The 20,398-nt window shown below is 43.1% G+C and overlaps 2 protein-coding genes across 13 annotated transcripts in view; one reads left to right on the top strand and one right to left on the bottom strand.

Annotated features, from left to right (window-relative positions):
• LOC106603814 (transcription factor 7-like 2) overlaps nt 1-8,939 on the top strand; it is a 96,803-nt gene extending 87,864 nt beyond the window's left edge. For 2 of the 12 annotated variants that reach the window (XM_014197972.3, XM_014197970.3), the window contains 4 exons: nt 171-218; nt 5,065-5,113; nt 5,555-5,627; nt 6,725-8,939. In XM_014197972.3, the coding sequence (XP_014053447.1) occupies nt 171-218; nt 5,065-5,113; nt 5,555-5,627; nt 6,725-7,019 (465 nt within the window). In that variant the 3' untranslated portion in view covers nt 7,020-8,939. Of the gene's footprint in view, nt 1-170; nt 219-5,064; nt 5,114-5,554; nt 5,628-6,701 lie in introns of all 12 variants that reach the window. The other 10 variants (XM_014197973.3, XM_014197971.3, XM_014197979.3 and 7 more) reach the window with 7 other exon arrangements.
• A 480-nt stretch (nt 8,940-9,419) lies between these two features.
• Nucleotides 9,420-20,137, bottom strand: LOC100195936 (S-phase kinase-associated protein 1). The gene is made up of 6 exons (NM_001140965.1): nt 20,038-20,137; nt 19,223-19,319; nt 18,973-19,046; nt 17,821-17,964; nt 16,607-16,747; nt 9,420-9,635 (listed from the first exon to the last, which is right to left on the bottom strand). Exons 2-6 carry the CDS (start codon nt 19,317-19,319, stop codon nt 9,600-9,602), a joined length of 492 nt encoding a protein of 163 aa, NP_001134437.1. The 5' UTR covers nt 20,038-20,137; the 3' UTR covers nt 9,420-9,599.
• Between the last annotated feature and the right edge of the window lie 261 nt (nt 20,138-20,398).

The raw sequence follows: 20,398 nt of genomic DNA, 5'->3' as shown, positions 1-20,398 counted from the left end.
GCTTGCTTGTAAAATCAGTTAATAAGTAGTTAAGAGAATTGCTTCAAATACTGTTCAGATAAATATGATGTGAAGTAGAGACATGTTAACGTCTCTATGTAATGTTTGTTGCTGCTTAACAACTCTTCTGTGCTATGCTCAATTGTGAAGTTGCTGTTGAACTCTTCCAGGATGCAGGCCTTAGAGGGTGCGCGGGGGAAAAGAGTAAAGCTGATTGGGTAGGGCACACATTTTACCCCCCTTACCCGCTCTACTAACAGCAGGGTGGCTTTGGCTGGCTCTCCTCAGGCAGTAAGGCTCGGACTGTTGAGAGGGAGAGGACAGCTGGGAGCTGGGCTGGAGAGGATTCTGGGCTTTGGGAGACCACTGTTAGGCTATATCCTCCCTTAGGGCAGGCACAGAGGGGAGGTGGCTAATGTTATGGAAGCTATGTATCTGCATGTATTTCTATGGGAGGTGGTTTTTCTGGACTATAATTACCAGTCTTCTCTCACCCCATATGAAAACAGACAGGATGAGTCTCAAAGGGAGAGAGTTCACTTTCTTTCCTTCCTGGAGATCGTTTACACATCCTATTTCCTTTCCTTGGCTTGATAGAGTTTCTGTATCATAACACACGATAGGGACTTGGCTCTCTCATTTCTCTCTCTCTCTCTTGGCTGTGGATAGTTGTGTGATTAGCTGGTTAGGGTAAAGAGGGTTACGAGCTGGTAGTGGTGGCATTGTCAATGAGGTTGTGCATGAAGCTTTTACGACTGCATCTGATTTAGTATAAATCAGATTAATATGATGCAATGTACTATGGATTACGTTTTTTTAATGTGAACATACATTTTACTCTTTAACACTTTGTCTATTTCCGTGTATCTATCTTCTGATTTCACCAAAGATGCAAAAAATAGTCTGAGAAAATGCTGTCCCAAAACACATTAAAACTAATTGCAGCTCTAGTCTACCCCCTGCTCTAGTCTACCCCCTGCTCTAGTCTACCGTTCCCAAACACAAGCCAGAAAACAAGGGTAGTCATGTGATCTGTTAGCAAAACAGGAAAAGGAAGGCCACCCACACAGTTGTGGGGTTTTCTCTCGTGGGTCATAACCACACACACTCTGCTTCAGGGAGCAGCGAGGGTAGACGAGTCTCTGCGTAGGCATCAAAGAGCTGTTCCCACATCCTCTCCCCAATATGCCACTCCAGACTGAATCACTCTTCAGCATAACAACCTTGACCGTGTCTGTGCTGCCAATAAGGTCCCACTGTATAGCCCATGGACTTTAAAGCAGTATGGTGTAGAGGTCGATCTCTACAGTCGTGGCCAAAAGTTTTGAGAATGACACAAATATTAATTTTCACAAAGTCTGCTACTTCAGTTTGTATGATGGCAATTTGCATATACTCCAGAATGTAAACTCTCCTTCCAGACTCATATCAAACATCTCCAATCCAAAATCAAACCTAGAATCGGCTTTCTATTCCGCAACAAAGCCTCCTTCACTCACGCTGCCAAACATACCCTAGTAAAACTGACTATCCTACCGATCCTCGACTTCGGCGATGTCATCTACAAAATAGCTTCCAATACTCTACTCAGCAAATTGGATGTAGTCTATCACAGTGCCATCCGTTTTGTTACCAAAGCGCCTTATACCACACACCACTGCGACCTGTATGCTCTAGTCGGCTGGCCCTCGCTACATATTCGTCGCCAGACCCACTGGCTCCAGGTCATCTATAAAAGTCTATGCTAGGTAAAGCTCCACCTTATCTCAGCTCACTGGTCACAATAGCAACACCCACCCGTAGCACACGTTCCAGCAGGTATATCTCACTGATCATCCCCAAAGCCAACACCTCATTTGGCCGTCTTTCCTTCCAGTTCTCTGCTGCCAGTGACTGGAACGAATCGCAAAAATCGCTGAAGCTGGAGACTTACATTTCCCTCACTAACTTTAAACATCAGCTATCTGAGCCGCTAACTGATCGCTGCAGCTGTACATAGTCCATCTGTAAATTACCCACCCAATCTACCTACCTCAACCCCATATTGTTTTTATTTACTTTGCTGCTCTTTTGCACACCAGTGTCACAACTTACACACCATCATCTGCTCATCTATCACTCCAGTGTTAATCTGCTAAATTGTAACTACTTTGTTACTATGGCCTATTTATCGCCTTACCTCCTCATGCCATTTGCACACACTGTATATAGACTTTCTTTTTTTTCTATTGTGTTATTGACTGTATGCTTGTTTATTCCATGTGTAACTCTGTGTTGTTCTTTCTGTCGCACTGCTTTGCTTTATCTTGGCCAGGTCGCAGTTGTAAATGAGAACTTGTTCTCAACTAGCTTACCTGGTTAAATAAAGGTGAAATATATATATATTTTTTAAATGTTATGAAGAGTGATCAGATGAATTGCAATTGATTGCAAAGTCCCTCTTTGCCATGCAAATGAACTGAATCCCCCAAAAACATTTCCACTGCATTTCAGCCCTGCCACAAAAGGACCAGCTGACATCATGTCAGTGATTATCTCGTTAACACAGGTGTGAGTGTTGACGAGGACAAGGCTGGAGATCACTCTGTCGTGCTGATTGAGTTCGAATAACAGACTGGAAGCTTCAAAAGGAGGGTGGTGCTTGGAATCATTGTTCTTCCTCTGTCATCCATGGTTACCTGCAAGGAAACACGTGCCGTCATCATTGCTTTGCACAAAAAGGGCTTCACAAGCAAGGATATTCACAAGCAAGGATTTATCGGATCATCAAGAACTTCAATGAGAGCGGTTCAATTGTTGTGAAGAAGGCTTCAGGGCGCCCAAGAAAGTCCAGCAAGCGCCAGGACCGTCTCCTAAAGTTGATTCAGCTGCGGGATCGAGGCACCACCAGTACAGAGCTTGCTAAGGAATGGCAGCAGGCAGGTGTTAGTGCATCTGCATGCACAGTGAGGTGAAGACTTTAGGAGGATGGCCTGGTGTCAAGAAGGGCAGCAAAGAAGCCACTTCTCTCCAGGAAAAACATCAGGGACAGACTGATATTCTGCAAAAGGTACAGGAATTGGACTGAGGACTGGGGTAAAGTCATTTTCTCTGACGAATCCCCTTTCCGATTGTTTGGGGCATCGGGAAAAAAGCTTGTCCGGAGAAGACAAGGTGAGCGCTACCGTCAGTCCTGTGTCATGCCAACAGTAAAGCATCCTGAGACCATTCATGTGTGGGGTTGCTTCTCAGCCAAGGGAGTGGGCTCACTCACAATTTTGCCTAAGAACACAGCCATGAATAAAGAATGGTACCAACACATCCTCCGAGAGCATCTTCTCCCAACCATCCAGGAACAGTTTGGTGACGAACAATGCCTTTTCCAGCATGATGGAGCACCTTGCCATAAGGCAAAAGTGATAACTAAGTGGCTCGGGGAACAAAACATCGATATTTTGGGTCCATGGCCAGGAAACTCCCCAGACCTTTATCCCATTGAGAACTTGTGGTCAATCCTCAAGAGGCGGGTGGACAAACAAAAACCCACAAATTCTGTCTTGAAAAAGAAGGGTCAACACTGCAAATATTGACTCTTTGCATCAACTTCATGTAATTGTCAATAAAAGCCTTTGACACTTATGAAATGCTTTTAATTATACTTCAGTATTCCATAGTAACATCTGACAAAAATATCTAAAGACACTGAAGCAGCAAACTTTGTGGAAATTAATATTTGTGTCATTCTCAAAACTTTTGGCCACGACTGTAGTATGGTGGTGTCAGGAGAATCCATTACTGTGGATATTTACACTTCAACTGTCCTCAGACCCCAGTCCATGACTTGTGAATTGGGCGTCTCTAGTACACGAGGCTCATGAACATGGTGAATATCATAACATGGTTCTCCCATGTCTTCATAGAGATGTCACTTACAGATAACATAGAAACGTGTTCTCCCCTACTGACTCTCTGTGTGTCTGGTCGTGTTTCCCCTACTGACTCTCCGTGTGTCTGGTCGTGTTTCCCCTACTGACTCTCTGTGTGTCTGGTCGTGTTTCCCCTACTGACTCTCCGTGTGTCTGGTCGTGTTTCCCCTACTGACTCTCCGTGTGTCTGGTCGTGTTTCCCCTACTGACTCTCCGTGTGTCTGGTCGTGTTTCCCCTACTGACTCTCTGTGTGTCTGGTCGTGTTTCCCCTACTGACTCTCTGTGTGTCTGGTCGTGTTTCCCCTACTGACTCTCTGTGTGTCTGGTCGTGTTTCCCCTACTGACTCTCCGTGTGTCTGGTCGTGTTTCCCCTACTGACTCTCTGTGTGTCTGGTCGTGTTTCCCCTACTGACTCTCTGTGTGTCTGGTCGTGTTTCCCCTACTGACTCTCTGTGTGTCTGGTCGTGTTTCCCCTACTGACTCTCCGTGTGTCTGGTCGTGTTTCCCCTACTGACTCTCCGTGTGTCTGGTCGTGTTTCCCCTACTGACTCTCCGTGTGTCTGGTCGTGTTTCCCCTACTGACTCTCCGTGTGTCTGGTCGTGTTTCCCCTACTGACTCTCCGTGTGTCTGGTCGTGTTTCCCCTACTGACTCTCCGTGTGTCTGGTCGTGTTTCCCCTACTGACTCTCCGTGTGTCTGGTCGTGTTTCCCCTACTGACTCTCCGTGTGTCTGGTCGTGTTTCCCCTACTGACTCTCCGTGTGTCTGGTCGTGTTTCCCCTACTGACTCTCTGTGTGTCTGGTCGTGTTTCCCCTACTGACTCTCCGTGTGTCTGGTCGTGTTTCCCCTACTGACTCTCCGTGTGTCTGGTCGTGTTTCCCCTACTGACTCTCTGTGTGTCTGGTCGTGTTTCCCCTACTGACTCTCTGTGTGTCTGGTCGTGTTTCCCCTACTGACTCTCCGTGTGTCTGGTCGTGTTTCCCCTACTGACTCTCTGTGTGTCTGGTCGTGTTTCCCCTACTGACTCTCTGTGTGTCTGGTCGTGTTTCCCCTACTGACTCTCTGTGTGTCTGGTCGTGTTTCCCCTACTGACTCTCTGTGTGTCTGGTCGTGTTTCCCCTACTGACTCTCTGTGTGTCTGGTTGTGTGTTCCAACAGGGCAAGAAGAAGAGAAGAAAAAGAGAGAAGCAGCAGGACTCCTCAGCAGGTAATGACCTCTCTCTCTCTTCTCTACCAAACTCCTGGACCAACCCTAAGCTTCAATACGATATACTTCCATTCAACTCTTATTCTATCGTTTGAAACAACTTTCCTGGTCGACTATCCATTATTGGTTTGTACTCTGACTGGGTCACTGCTGCTCTAACTAACAGAGTGTGAAAGCTTTTCCTCTCCTCTAATGGCCTATGTCCTGAATGGAGTCCTGCTCTATCTACTCTGTTCTGGCTGTTGGTGTTAACTCCTACTCAGTAATTGGGCAATAACAGTCTGATTTGATGGCTTTCTGATTTACCATCTCTGTCAATGCTTCAACTTCTGCCCTGACCTCTTGATCTGATCTCTCTCTCTCCATCACCCTCTCTCTCTTTCTTCATCTCTTTCTCTGTTTCCTAACTTATTTCGTATGCGCATGCTGCCTTGTGCTCAGACCCTGGCTCTCCTAAGAAATGCAGAGCTCGCTTCGGCCTCAACCAACAAACGGACTGGTGCGGTCCCTGCAGGTGTGTACCTCTTGGTCTGCTACCCCTCTCTCCCTCCTCTGTGAGCACGCCTCAGCCCCCTGCAGTGCTCCGCTCTGCATGCACTCATCTCACTAACCTGTGTTTTGTGACCCACATTGCCCCCTACAGGTAGAGAACCCCAGCACGGGGGGGGGGGGGGGGGGGGCTCTCCTCAGGGATTGGTGGGTGATGCTGATCAAAGGAAAGTGGGAGGGGTCCTGTATGTCTGAGGGGAGAAAGAGGTTTCACACAGAGATGCCCTCTGCTTAAAACAGCCATTTCTTGGTTATGCTATTGGTAGACATGACAAAGCAGTGGATGGATGATCGGTCATGCTCATCATCAGCACCTTTTTTACCAACTCAATCTGTTAACATCAGTGTAGAGGTGTGAAGAAAGCCTGCCACTCCCCTCAACTCCATCATGCCACAGTGTCTTCCCCACCACGCCGTCACATCATGGAAATCTCCTTACCACTGTGTGTGTGTGTGTGTGTGTGTGTGCTGCGAGAGAACAAAGGGAGGCGAATGTGGTTAGTGCGAATCCTGATCACCGCAGATGAACGCACACACTCTCTTGCACATGCACCGCTGCTCTGCACTTTGATAGCATTTCTCATGCTCATCTGCCCTCAACTTTCTCCATTCATGTGGTCAGGCAGTGCAGCTTTTGATGGTGAACTCTGACATTTAGAATCGCTCTCCCTCTCTGTCTCCCTCCATCCCTCTCTCTAAATATGTCCTCGCGCCTTTACTTGCGGTGGCACCAAGTGACTCACGTTATATTCTGGTAATGATCATGAGATAAGGTGTGCTACTTTGGTTTTGTATTTGGTTGAAGAGGCAAACAGCTGCTGTGTGTTAACAATTAAGCTTAGAACACAACATTTATAATGTTCATTACAACAACCACAAAAATCAAGGGAATGGCATTGAATGATCTATACACATTTGATGATATTCAATGAATTTGCAGTTAAATATCTCTCGACTTGACCGAAAACTCAATTCAATCATGTTGAAGACAGTAAAAAGTTCATTCTGGTGACACTTTGCATCCACGCTTTATTCACAGATAACTCTCTTGACTGTTCCTAGGAGGAAAAAGAAGTGCATTCGATACCTTCAAGGAGGATGGTGCACCAGCCCCACTTCTTCCGATGGAAGCGCTATAGACTCGCCCCTCTCCCCCGTTGACGGCATCCCCCCTCAGCACCCCAGCTCCCCTTTGCCTGCTTCCCCCTTGCACCCCCAGCCCAGCAAACACACACACCTTATCCTCTCAAAATCCAAGACCACAGAACTGTCTTTCAAAGCTTTAATAGAATCATCCCAACAGCACGACAATATCCATCATCATCATCATGACTGTACCCTGCCCAAGTCTCACTAGCCAACTGCCTCACCTGCCCTGTCCCCTCTTACACTGCCTCCCACCATTCCAACACACACAGACACAACCCAACCCAATCAGGACCAGACCTGGAGTGGAGAGCAACACACTGAAGACAGACTTTCACCAGAAATATCCCAAAACAACAAGGGAGCCAACGAGTCTGGGAGGATCAAGGATGACATTCACATCAATATGACTGACTGACACCTGACTGATTTATGAAGTGCTCATGTCATTTTCACATTGCTGTACTGAAGGCAGTACTGTATGTACAGGGATGATTGCTTCTATTCAAACTGCCTCAAGTCAAATTGATTCCTTTTCCAAAGATTTTTACAGAGTACTGTGCTCCTCCTTTTCATAAGACTTACATTCAGATGTGTCAAATGAACCTTTTCCAACATATAGTATTTATATTGATTAACAATGTGGTATAAGGTTGAAACTATAAGGTAGAAATGATATTTTCTCGCTGAGTAAACATGTTATTGTCTCCCCTTGGAGAGAATCATCTCTATGTTATATTCATTTGTTTTAGGCACTTCCTGCTTGTCAGTTAAATTCTTGATAGATACATTATTTTGATGTAGATTTCTCACACAGAATTAAGACATTCTTGGTGTTTGTTCATATGGATGCACAGAGTTTGGAAGATGAATTTGTTTGCTGGTGTCAAAAAGCCTCCATTATATAAAAAACCAAGGCAACAGTAAACATGTCATCCCCCATGAATGATTCAGTGCCCCCCCCCCCCAGTTAGTGACAACAATTGGAACCTATTTTCTGTGTATTCATTTTTTTAAGTAATAATTATCCTTCGCTGTATGTAATGGACCGAGATTACAGGTTCTAATGGGAAACGTGTTGGTCATAAGGAGATGCATATATGTAAAAAAAAAAAAAATACAATGAAAAAAAGCAATGACTGTGGTTCAAACAGGACAGATGCTTGTTTAAAGTAATGACTGTGGCTCAAACAGGACAGGACATATGCTTGTTTAAAGTAATGACTGTGGCTCAAACAGGACAGGACATATGCTTGTTTAAAGTAATGACTGTGGCTCAAACAGGACAGGACATATGCTTGTTTAAAGTAATGACTGTGGCTCAAACAGGACAGGACATATGCTTGTTTAAAGTTCGGAAATTTACTATAGGGGCCCCCTTGGGCCAATCTGTGTCATTTTGTAAATGCCAGATCTCTATGGCAAGACACATCATTCACCCAAGTTCTGTAAAAATCGAGCCAGTGGTGTCAGATATCGCGGGACTAACGTACAGATGTAGACAACGCCAGATAGATTTCATCAAGGGGGACAATACATTCAGCAGTCTCTGGACTGCCTCACACTGAATGAACATTCTGCTATTCTGTAAACTAAAGACCAAATGGGTACCATATTTCATTGTGTTGTAAAGTTTTATAAATGTTGAATTCCCTTTATAAATAAACTTTTATATGTTATGTAAAGGGTTTTAAAAAGTTCTGTTTAGTCTCTCTTAACCATTTCTGAAGCAATACATGTTTTTTTTACGTTTTCCTTCTCAGAGAAAACGCATTTTGTGGATAAGTTTTGCATTAGCTTTGCCTTTCATTGAAGTTACCACAGATGTCATTTTCAATGTGTGCATGTTCCACCTAAGTGTACCAAAAATACATGTGAAAAAAAATGGTTAATTTACTGCTTGCAAGCATTAAACTCTGCTTACATTGGAGATACTATAGGCTGATAGTCCATCAGAAGATGCTAAAGCTACCACACAGCTTAGATTTGGGGACAACACAGCTCATATCAAAAAAAATTACCACACGAAAAAGTAGTGTACTATTTTTTTTTTTTTTACACATTGAACAACTTCTGCTCTCAATGTAATACTCATTTTTTGTTTTGTGTATTAAAGTAATTTCAAAATCTGGATCAGTTTCCTTACTATTTCACGTCAGATGTACAAACGATCACAAACAGCAGACAGACAACATTCTTTTAATTAATTTACGTAATCCTAAATGTTATCTTCAGAGCAGAACTGAGAAAAGATTCCAATCCAATCTTAATAGGTAAATACCATAAGTTGTGTGAAAGACAGCACACACACTTCAAGTATTTCCAGTCCACAGGACATTTCACACATTTACCCCCACTTCAAATGACCTATGAAAGCTTGTCTCCCTAAGATGACGTTAAAACAACGGCACAGAAGAGACTGCGGTTACAAAATTCAGCATTGAGCCATCATTTCAGTTGACTCAACAACAAAAAATATGTAAACATGTTCAGTAAAAAAATTGTATAGCAATTGAAAAAAATGGGGAGAGCGGTGCATCTACTCTAGAAATTGGAAAGAAAACCCAGACTCTCATGTGAATATAAAGTGAAGTAAAATGAGTAAAAACATGAAATAGCTATTTTTATTATTTCGCACAATACAAGCAATGGAAATGGTCATGCTATGAGTACACGGGGGGAGGTCTGTCGCTCTAATAGACTAAATGTAATATTAACAAGTATGAACAACGCAGTGCAACCAATTACTGGAACAATCCTTTCAGTGTGTTAGTGTTGGCAGCATCCTCCTCTATTTCTCTTCACACCACTGGTTCTCCTTGCGTACCTGAGGGGGGAGACAATGGAAAGGCCACACAGTGTCACATCAGTCCTATTATCACAGGAGCTCTGTGTTCAGGACTGAGGTTATGACCCAAATGGCACCCTATTCCTTTATAGTGCACTATGGGCTCTGGTCAAATCAAAAGTAAGGCACTGTATAGACTAGAATAGTATAGAGCAGACGGGGGTACGCAAATTATTATATATATATTTTTTTATAATTCACTTTTTCAAACAGTACATTTATATTTTCCAACAGGGCTATACATGTGAGTGAGGTTTTTTCCCCCTCGCCTGAGTAGCCTCGTTTTTTGACAGTGAAACAAACCATCTAGTGTTCAGTGAAATAACAACAATGTCAAATAATTCACATCCAATCACATTAACTATTGCTCTCTCACTGGAAACCTCCACTCTTGCGCAGACATTTAGAAACAAAGCATGACCATTTAAAAAATTAAGCCACGGGAGTTTGAGCGAGAATAAAGACGACTTTCGAGTTGTAAGACATGTATAAAAGCAACAGATACCATTAATTAGAAGGGGCTAGAAGCGTCTTATATAGTGAGCAACCAAGTGGCTAAGACAGGCAAGCCCCATACTATTGTGGAGGACTTAATTCTTCCTGCTGCCACGGATATGGCTGGAACAATGTTGGAAGAAAAGGCATAAAAAAACTATACAGACAATGCCTTCATCAAACAACACTGTTTCACGACTCATCAGTGACATGGCAGGAAATGTTTTGAAACAATTACTACTTCGCGTACAAGCCAGTGAATTATATGCGTTACAGCTGGATGTGTCAACAGATGTGGCGGGCCTGGCACAGCTCCTGGTATACAGTCGTGGCCAAAAGTTGAGTATGACAGAAATATTAATTTTCACAAAATTTACTGATTCAGTGTCTTTAGATATTTTTGTCAGATATTACTATGGAATACTGAAGTATAATTACAAGCATTTCATAAGTGTCAAAGGCTTTTATTGACAATTACATGAAGTTAATGCAAAAGAGTCAATATTTGCAGTGTTGACCCGTCTTTTTCAAGACCTCTGCAATCCGCCCTGGCATGCTGTCAATTAACTTCTGGGCCACATCCTGACTGATGGCAGCCCATTCTTGCATAATCAACACTTGAGTTTGTCAGAATTTGTGGGTTTTTGTTTGTCCACCCGCCTCTTGAGGATTGACCACAAGTTCTCAATGGGATTAAGGTCTGGGGAGTGTCCTGGCCATGGACCCAAAATATCAATGTTTTGTTCCCCGAGCCACTTAGTTATCACTTTTGCCTTATGGCAAGGTGCTCCATCATGCTGGAAAAGGCATTGTTCGTCACCAAACTGTTCCTGGATGGTTGGGATAAGTTGCTCTCGGAGGATGTGTTGGTACCATTCTTTATTCATGGCTGTGTTCTTAGGCAAAATTGTGAGTGAGCCCACTCCCTTGGCTGAGAAGCAATCTCACACATGAATGGTCTCAGGGTGCTTTACTGTTGGCATGACACAGGACTGATGGTAGCGCTCACCTTGTCTTCTCCAGACCAGTTTTTTTCCGGATGTCCCAAACATTCGGAAAAGGGATTCATCAGAGAAAATGACTTTACCCCAGTCCTCAGCAGTCCAATCCCTGTACCTTTTGCAGAATATCAGTCTGTCCCTGATGTTTTTCCTGGAGAGAAGTGGCTTCTTTGCTACCCTTCTTGACACCAGGCCATCCTCCAAGTCTTCACCTCACTGTGCGTGCAGCTGCACTCACACCTGCCTGCTGCCATTCCTGAGCAAGCTCTGTACTGGTGGTGCCTCGATCCCGCAGCTGAATCAACTTTAGGAGACGGTCCTGGCGCTTGCTGGACTATCTTGGGCGCCTTGAAGCCTTCTTCACAACAATTGAACCGCTCTCGAAGTTCTTGATCCGATAAATGGTTGATTTAGGTGCAATCTTACTGGCAGCAATATCCTTGCCTGTGAAGCCCTTTTTGTGCAAAGCAATGATGACGGCACGTGTTTCCTTGCAGGTAACCATGGTTGACAGAGGAAGAACAATGATTCCAAGCACCACCCTCCTTTTGAAGCTTCCAGCCTGTTATTCGAACTCAATCAGCATGGCAGAGTGATCTCCAGCCTTGTCTTTGTTAACACTCACACCTGTGTTAACGAGAGAATCACTGACATGTCAGCTGGTCCTGTTGTGGCAGGGCTGAAATGCAGTGGAAATGTTATTTTGGGGATTCATTTCATTTGCATGGCCAAGAGGGACTTTGCAATTAGTTGCAATTCATCTGATCACTCTTCATAACATTCTGGAGTATATGCAAATTGCTATCATACAAACTGAGGCAGTAGAGTTTGTGAAAATGAATATTTGTGTCATTCTCAAAACTTTTGGCCACAACTGTACAGTTGAAGTCAGAAGTTTACATACACTTAGGTTGGAGACATAAAACTTATTTTTCAACCATTACACAAATTTCTTGTTAACCTGTTGGGGATAGGGGGCAGTATTTTCACGGCCGGATAAAAAAACGTACCCGATTTAATCTGGTTATTACTCCTGCCCAGAAACTAGAATATGCATATAATTGTGTGATTTGGATAGAAAACACCCTAAAGTTTCTAAAACTGTTTGAATGGTGTCTGTGAGTATAACATAACTCATATGGCAGGCCAAAACCTGAGAGGATTCCATACAGGAAGTGCCCTCTCTGACCATTTCTTGTCCTTCTATAGCCTCTTTATGGAAAATAGAGGATCTCTGCTGTAACGTGACATTTTCTAAGGCTCCCATAGGCTCTCAGAAGGCGCCAGAACGGGGAATGATGACTCTGCAGTCCCTGGGCGAAAAACAGTAGCGCATTTGGATAGTGGTCGATCTGAGAACAATGACACGGGTGCGCGTGTGCATGTGAAGACACCATTTTCTTCTTTCAGTCTTTGAACGAAAACAACATCTCCCGGTCGGAATATTATTGCTATTTTACGAGAAAAATCGCATAAAAATGTATTTTAAACAGCGTTTGACATGCTTCGAAGTACGGTAATGGAATATTTTGAAATTTTTTGTCACGATACGTGCCGGCGCGTCACCCTTCGGATAGTGTCTTGAACGCAAGAACAAAACGCCGCTATTTGGATATAACTATGGATTATTTGGAACCAAAACAACATTGGGTGTTGAAGTAGAAGTCCTGGGAGTACATTCTGACAAAGAACAGCAAAGGTAATCCAATTTTTCTTAAAGTAAATCTGAGTTTGGTGAGTGCCAAACTTGGTGGGTGTCAAAATAGCTAGCCATGATGGCCGGGCTATCTACTCAGAATATTGCAAAATGTGCTTTCACCGAAAAGCTATTTTAAAATCGGACACCGCGATTGCATAAAGGAGTTCTGTATCTATAATTCTTAAAGTAATTGTTGTGTTTATCGTGAGTAATTTAGTAAATTCACCGGAAGTTTTCGGTGGGTATGCTAGTTCTGAACGTCACATGCTAATGTAAAAAGCTGGTTTTTGATATAAATATGAACTTGATTGAACAAAACATGCATGTATTGTATAACATAATGTCCTGGGAGTGTCATCTGATGAAGATCAAAGGTTAGTGCTGCATTTAGCTGTGGTTTTGGTGACATTATATGCTAGCTTGAAAAATGGGTGTGTGATTATTTCTGGCTGGGTACTCTCCTGACATAATCTAATGTTTTGCTTTCGTTGTAAAGCCTTTTTGAAATCGGACAATGTGGTTAGATAAAGGAGAGTCTTGTCTGTAAAATGGTGTAAAATTAGTCATATGTTTGAAAAATGGACGTTTTGGGATTTTTGAGGACTTTGTAATTCGCGCCACGCTCTATCGTTGGATATTGGCGAGGTGTTCCGCTAGCGGAACATCTAGATGTAAGAGGTTAACAAACTATAGTTTTGGAAAGTCGGTTAGGACATCTACTTCGTGCATGACAAGTAATTTTTCAAACAATTGTTTACAGACAGATTATTTCACTATCACAAGTCCAGTGGGTCAGAAGTTCACATACACTAAGTTGACTGTGCCTTTAAACAGCTTGGAAAATTCCAAAAAATTATGTCATGGCTTTAGAAGCTTCTGATAGGCTAATTGACATCATTTGAGTCAATTGGAGGTGTACATGTGGATGTATTTCAAGGCCTACCTTCAAACTCAGTGCCTCTTTGCTTGACATCATGGGAAAATCAAAGAAATCAGCCAGGACCTCAGAAAGACCTTCACAAATCTGGTTCATACTGGGGAGCAATTTCCAAAACGCCTGAAGGTTCCACGTTCATCTGTACAAACAATAGTACGCACGTGTAAACACCATGGGACCATGCAGCCGTCATACCGCTCAGGAAGGAGACACGTTCTGTCTCCTAGAGATGAACGTACTTTGGTGCGAAAAGTGCAAATCAATCCCAGAACAACAGCAAAGGACCTTTTGAAGATGCTGGAGGAAACAGGTACAAAAGTATCTATATCCAAAGTAAAACGAGTCCTATATCATAACCTGAAAGGCCGCTCAGCAAGGAAGAAGACACTGCTCCAAAACTGCCATAAAAAAGCCACTACGGTTTGCAACTGCACATGGGGACAAAGATCATACTTTTTGGAGAAATGCCCTCTGGTCTGATGAAACAAAAATATAACTATTTGGTCATAATGACCATCGTTATGTTTGGAGGAAAAAGGGGGAGGCTTGCAAGCCGAAGTACCCCATCCCAACCATGAAGCACGGGGGTGGCAGCATCATGTTGTGGCGGTGCTTTGCTGCAGGAGGGACTGGCGCACTTCACAAAATAGATGGCATCATGAGGAGAGAAAATTATGTGGATATATTGAAGCAACATCTCAAGACATCAGTCAGGAAGTTAAAGCTTGGTCGCATATGGGTCTTCCAAATGGACAATCACCTCAAGCATACTTCCAAAGTTGTGGCAAAATGGCTTAAGGACAACAAATTCAAGGTATTGGAGTGACCATCAAACCCCTGACCTCAAGCCTATAGAAAATGTGGGCAGAACTGAAAAAGCATGTGCGAGCAAGGAGGCTACAAACCTGACTCAGTTACACCAGCTCTGTCAGGAGGAATGGGACAAAAGTCACCCAACTTATTGTGGGAAGCTTGTGGAAGGCTACCCGAAATGTTTGACCCAAGTTAAACAATTTAAAGACAATGCTCCCAAATACTAATTGAGTGTATGTAAACTTCTGACCCACTGGGAATGTGATGAAAGAAATAAAAGCTGAAATAAATCTCTCTACTATTATACTGACATTTCACATTCTTAAAATAAAGTGGGGATCCTAACTGACCTTAGACAGGGAATTTTTACTAGGATTAAATGTCAGGAATTGTGAAAAACTGAGTTTAAATGTATTTGGCTAAGGTGTATGTAAACTTCCGACTTCAACTGCATATCCATTATGTTTATGGGGGGGTCAATTAAGACATCCTCTTCTGGAAACCAGGACAACATGAGAGGATATTTTTTAAGTAGTGGACAGCTTTGTGACATCAAATGGACTTTGGTGGTCAAGATGTGTTGGTATCTGTACTGATGGCGCAAAAGCCATGACAGGGAGTCGTAACGGAGTGGCGTGCAAGCAGTTGCTCCAAACGCCACTTGGGTACTCTGAAGCATCCACCGAGAGGCTCTTGCTGCCAAGGAAATGCCTGACAGCCTGAAAGAAGTTTTGGACACTACAGTGAAAATGGTTAACTTTGTTAAAGCAAGGCCCCTGAACTCTCGTGTATTTTCTTCATCATGCAATGATATGGGCAGCGACCATGTAACACTTTTACAACATACTGGTTATCAAGGGGCAAAGTATTGACACGTTATTTTGAATTGAGAGATGAGGTTAAAAAATGTTTTACTGACCATAATTTCCACTAGTCTGACCGCTTGCATGATGAGTTTCTCACACGACTGGCCTATCTGGGTGATGTTTTTTCTCGCCTGAATGATCTGAATCTAGGATTATAGGGACTCTACACAACTATATTCAATGTGCAGGACAAAATTGAGGCTATGATTAAGAAGTTGGAGCTCTTTTCTGTCTGCATTAACAAGGACAACACACAGGTCTTTCCATCAATATATGATTTCTTGTGTGCAAATGAACTCAAGCTTATGGACAATGTCAAATGTGATATAGCGAAGCACCTGAGTGAGCTGGGTGCGCAATTACGCAGGTACTTTCCCAAAACGGATGACCCAAACAACTGGATTCGTTATCCCTTTCATGCCTTGCCTCCAGCCCACTTACTGATATCTGAACAAGAGAGCCTCATCGAAATTGCAACAAGCGGTTCAGTAAAAATTTAACTTAAATCAGAAGCCAGTGCCAGACTTCTGGATAGGGCTGCACTCAGAGTGTCTTGCCTTGACTAATCGCGCTGTTAAGACACTGATGTCCTTTGCAACCACGTACCTATGCAAGAGCGGATTCTCGGCACTCACTAGCATGAAAACATTAAGGCACAGACTGTGTGGAAAATAATTTAAGACTGAGACTCTCTCCAATACAACCCAACATTGCAGAGTTATGTGCATCCTTTCAAGCACACCCTTCTCATTAACCTGTGGTGAGTTATTCACAATTTTCAATGAACAAATAAGGTTTTATATGTAAGATGGTTAAATAAAGAGCAAAATTATTGATTATATTGTTATTTGTGCCCTGGTCCTATAAGAGCTCTTTTGTCACTTCCCACAAGCCGGGTTGTGACAAAAACTCACACTCGTTCTTATGTTTAATAAATGTATCGTAGTGTGTGTGTGGCAGGCTTACAATGACAGCAAAAAACAACATTTGAGAGTGCACTGACCCTGGTGCTAGAGGGGGTATGCAGCTGGAGGTTGAATGTTTGAAGGGGTACGAGACTATAAAAAGTTTGGGAACCACTGGTAGAGAATAGAGCGCCATTTGGGAGGCATCCTGAGAACCACAGAAGGCCTTATTACCTGGGCTTCCTCTTCCTCTGTGAAGTCATTTTTGATGTTGAACGTCTTCCTGATCTCCTCTGGGGTCTTTCCTTTGATCATGTTGGCCACCGTCTTGCAGGTGACATCTAGCAGTCCTTTGATGTCTAAATAGTTTGCAGCCTAAACATAAAATAAAAGAGAATGACGAATGAAAGCAACTGCAAATGCTTTGACATGCCTGGATTCCACGTGAACTATTTCAGCCCTAAGCTTAGGCTATGTAAACAAGTTTCAAGAGCTGGGTCAAACCTGCTGCTCAAATGATATACTTGTGTCACAATTCCTAAAAGCCCCCAGCACTACAAAAATGTTTTGCAAAATAACCAATGCATTAAGTGTCCTTGTTTCATGTAATATGCACATACCTGATCCTTCCTGAGCCGCATACACACAGGAAAAGAAAACGTAGCCGCCTCCATGTGTTTCAATGCAAAGCAGGCGGCAGATTAGCACCTTGACACTACCACAGGTAGGGGCTTCACCTGCCGCCCACATAGGGAATTTATTGGACGCTCAAGGTAAAAATAAATACAAAAATGTTACTTTTGCCTCCTCTCATTGACCAATCAAATTACAGGGGCTGGATGCCTTTTTCTGGGTTGTGTTTTTTGGGATAATCCAGAGGTATCATAACAGCCACTACTTGTACCACCAGAGTTTGATGCTTTATAAAGTGTGGGCGGCGTCGCCGGCGCTATTGACTCCCTGTGTGTAAGGCCCTTTAATAATGAACTACTACCTCTAATTATAACATGTTATTAAGCACCTACTTGTCACTCAAAGCACTTGACTAGTGCTGTACAACAGTATGTTCAGCAAGCTAACCATTGCCTAAATTAAATTCAAGATCTGAGACACTTTCTCCTTGTAAGTGTGCAGGTGTCAAACTCTTTCTGTGAGTGGGAAAGGGGTTAGCTAGTCAGTTGCACAACTGAATACATTCAACTGAAATGTGTCTTCCGCATTTAACCCAACACCTCTGAATCGGAGAGGTGCTGGGGGCAGCCTTAATCGACGTCATTGGCACCCAGGGAGCAGTTGTTGTGGTTGGGAGTTAACTGCCTCGCTCAAGGGCAGAACAGCAGATTTTTCCACCTTGCCAGCTCGGGGATTCCAACCAGCAACTTCTCGGTTACTGGCCCATCGCTCTTAACCGCTAGGCTACCTGTAAGTGGGAGGCGGTATGTACGCACTAGAATAAGTTCGAAGAGGGTCCCTTGGTCCACTTTGAGGAACTCCTGGTCCCAGACGGGGATGTCATCCGTCCTTTTCTCCTTGTTCTCGTCATCTTCGGGGGGAGGGGGATCATCTTTGTGGTGGGTGCACCACTGGATCACCTGTAGGGAGGAAAGTGAAGAACAACTAGTCCATGCACACTGAGCGAATCAACAGTCAGACATGCCAGGAGTCCATCTTCCATCCAGTCCCGTTTCAAAAGGCCTAAGTCGAGGAAGGAGGTCACAGAGCACACAGGAAGGTTTCTGTTTGGAGATTCATGCTTCTGGCAGAGATATAAATGCTATTCTACAGATGTAAGAGCCAAACTGACAGCCTAAGGACAGACATCAAGATTGGTTTTCCATTTTACTTGAACTTCAGGTTTCAGTACAGGTTTCACCACAAGCCAGGCAGGACATGTAAGTTGTCTAACTATGCAAACACATTTCCCCAAACAAAATTAGATCCATTAATTACATGGATACAGTTGCTGAACAAAGCAGCTTGTCTCTCAGTTGGAGGGACGCATGCACAAGACATTGTACAATTTGCCAGGGAGAAGGAAATAACAAAAGTAAACTTTAATCCTACAACCCTTCACACAGTATAAATCCAACTAGCACTGGTTGGATGGACGAAACACCTGATGCAGACAATCCCACCATTTCGTTTATAGTGATTATGAGAGGCGCTTTTGTTATGTTATACTCTTCAAATCATCCATTGACCACATGAACACTGGACTGTAGTGTTCATCCCTAAGGAGAACTATCCCTACCATCAGCGTGGACTCTCACAGTGCCTCCCACATAGGTAAGGATCTCTGTTACAGGTTTGAGACCATCCTTCTGTCTACAAGTTTAACTTTTATCGGTTTCAAATTGTGCCAAAACGTTTCCCTTCTAGGAGAAAAGCCAAGCCTGGTTTGGGTTCAATTGAATTGTACCACTATGGATAGAATGAATGTACAATACAACAGAGAAGAATGGAATTATAGATAATAAACCAAGCTCTCGTTGGGAGCAGGCACTTTACTAAGGTTTTCCATGGCCATCTCCACAGTTTACCTGTCCCTCAGTCCATTGCACCAGATATGGGATGTGTGACAGTGAGTCCACTCCACTTACCTTCTTGAGGATAGCCGCATTCACATTCGGGAGGGGGACTGGATCATCATCTCCTTCATCATCCATACCCAAATCTATCAAAGACAACCATTAGACAAGTGCACACAGATGCTGCAAGACAGTTTTGATAAATGTATTTTACCGTCTGAACTGTGAAATATGTACTAATAGCTATGTAGGCTACGTCAATGATGTTGAACCTCATGTTACAACCGCATAACTACAGAGTACATAGCTAGCTACTACATACCTTCCAGCATTGTCTTTATTGTCACAGACTGCTTTGCTATTTCCACATCCACCTCAAAGATCTCTCCATCTGAACTTTGCAGTTTAATTGTTGGCATCTGTAAAATAACAGGAAAACGGTTGTCACCTTCAGTCGTAAACGTTACCTAACAGAGTGATGACTAATATCGGGGGCCATAAAGTTACATGTTATATCGCTAGGTGACACAGGGACCTACTTGGCTAACAGTTAGCGACATTAGTTAAGGTGGCTAGCTAATGTTAGCTAGAAGGCAATTTCCCTGGATGCTGTTAGCTACTAACGTTAACGTTCGCTAACTAGCTTAACGCCAGTAGGTACCTAACGTTACTGAAACACTTGCCATGTAAGATTTTAAAACATGTTATGGTAGACAGGTAACGTAGCTAACTAACGGTAGCAAACTAATTCGCTAGCTACCAGTTCACGCACTAACTTACTAGTTACCATTAGTATAGGTTGAATATTACATGAGCTAACCTCGATTCCAGCTAACGTTACTGTCTGGACAACTGTCAACAAAACAGGGAGTCTGAAGCAGTCCAATGCTGAAATAAGATGGACTCAACGCTAGCGTTACGCTTAACATTTAACAATAATACTTTTTGGTAACAGTAACTGTTACTGCGAACGACAGCCAGAAAACGAAGCTAACGCGGCTAGCTAACAGCGTTGTCAGCAAGGCCCCGTCTTACTAGCAACCATATTCAACCTAGTTACATTTATCTAGACATACGAAGAACACATTCAACACACCCAAGACATAACTACATCTTATGTAAGTGGCCGTTACTTACTGTGAATGTTTTAAAGCAAATTCAGATAATTCTTTTTTAAACGTCAACAGGGCCAAACCGAAGCACAAGCAGCCAGTGGAACTATATCAGATGGCCAGCCAACTAAGCTTTCGCTTTGCTAAATGTGGGGGAAGCAAATGAGTAGTCTTGTGATATGCCTGTACAAGTGATTTTCCCCATTTAGCTACATTAACAGAATTTCACCCAGTATCTATTTTTATGCTAATATTTTGTAACGTTACATTTCTGTACATTTTTGCGTCCAAAATGTATAAAATTATATCTGCGCATGTTACTCTTTAATTCTGTAGGCTGTCAATCAGTGGTCCCAGCGTAATAAAACAAATTAGGTATTTTTTTT

The sequence above is a fragment of the Salmo salar genome, chromosome 04 (genome assembly GCF_965601325.2).
Source record: "Salmo salar chromosome 04, fSalSal1, whole genome shotgun sequence".
NCBI lineage: Eukaryota > Metazoa > Chordata > Actinopteri > Salmoniformes > Salmonidae > Salmo > Salmo salar.
This window is presented reverse-complemented; position numbering and strand designations above follow the sequence as displayed.

What these genes read in the sequence shown, in the direction of transcription:
- LOC100195936 (NM_001140965.1), bottom strand. Translation starts at nt 19,319, where the DNA reads ATGCCAACAATTAAACTGCAAAGTTCAGATGGAGAGATCTTTGAGGTG. An exon ending in AATAAAGACAATGCTGGAAG is followed by an intron (nt 19,047 to 19,222) that starts GTATGTAGTAGC and finishes TGTCTTTGATAG; the next exon opens with ATTTGGGTATGGATGATGAA. An exon ending in CAGAGGAAGAGGAAGCCCAG is followed by an intron (nt 9,636 to 16,606) that starts GTAATAAGGCCT and finishes CTCCCCCCTCAG; the next exon opens with GTACGCAAGGAGAACCAGTG.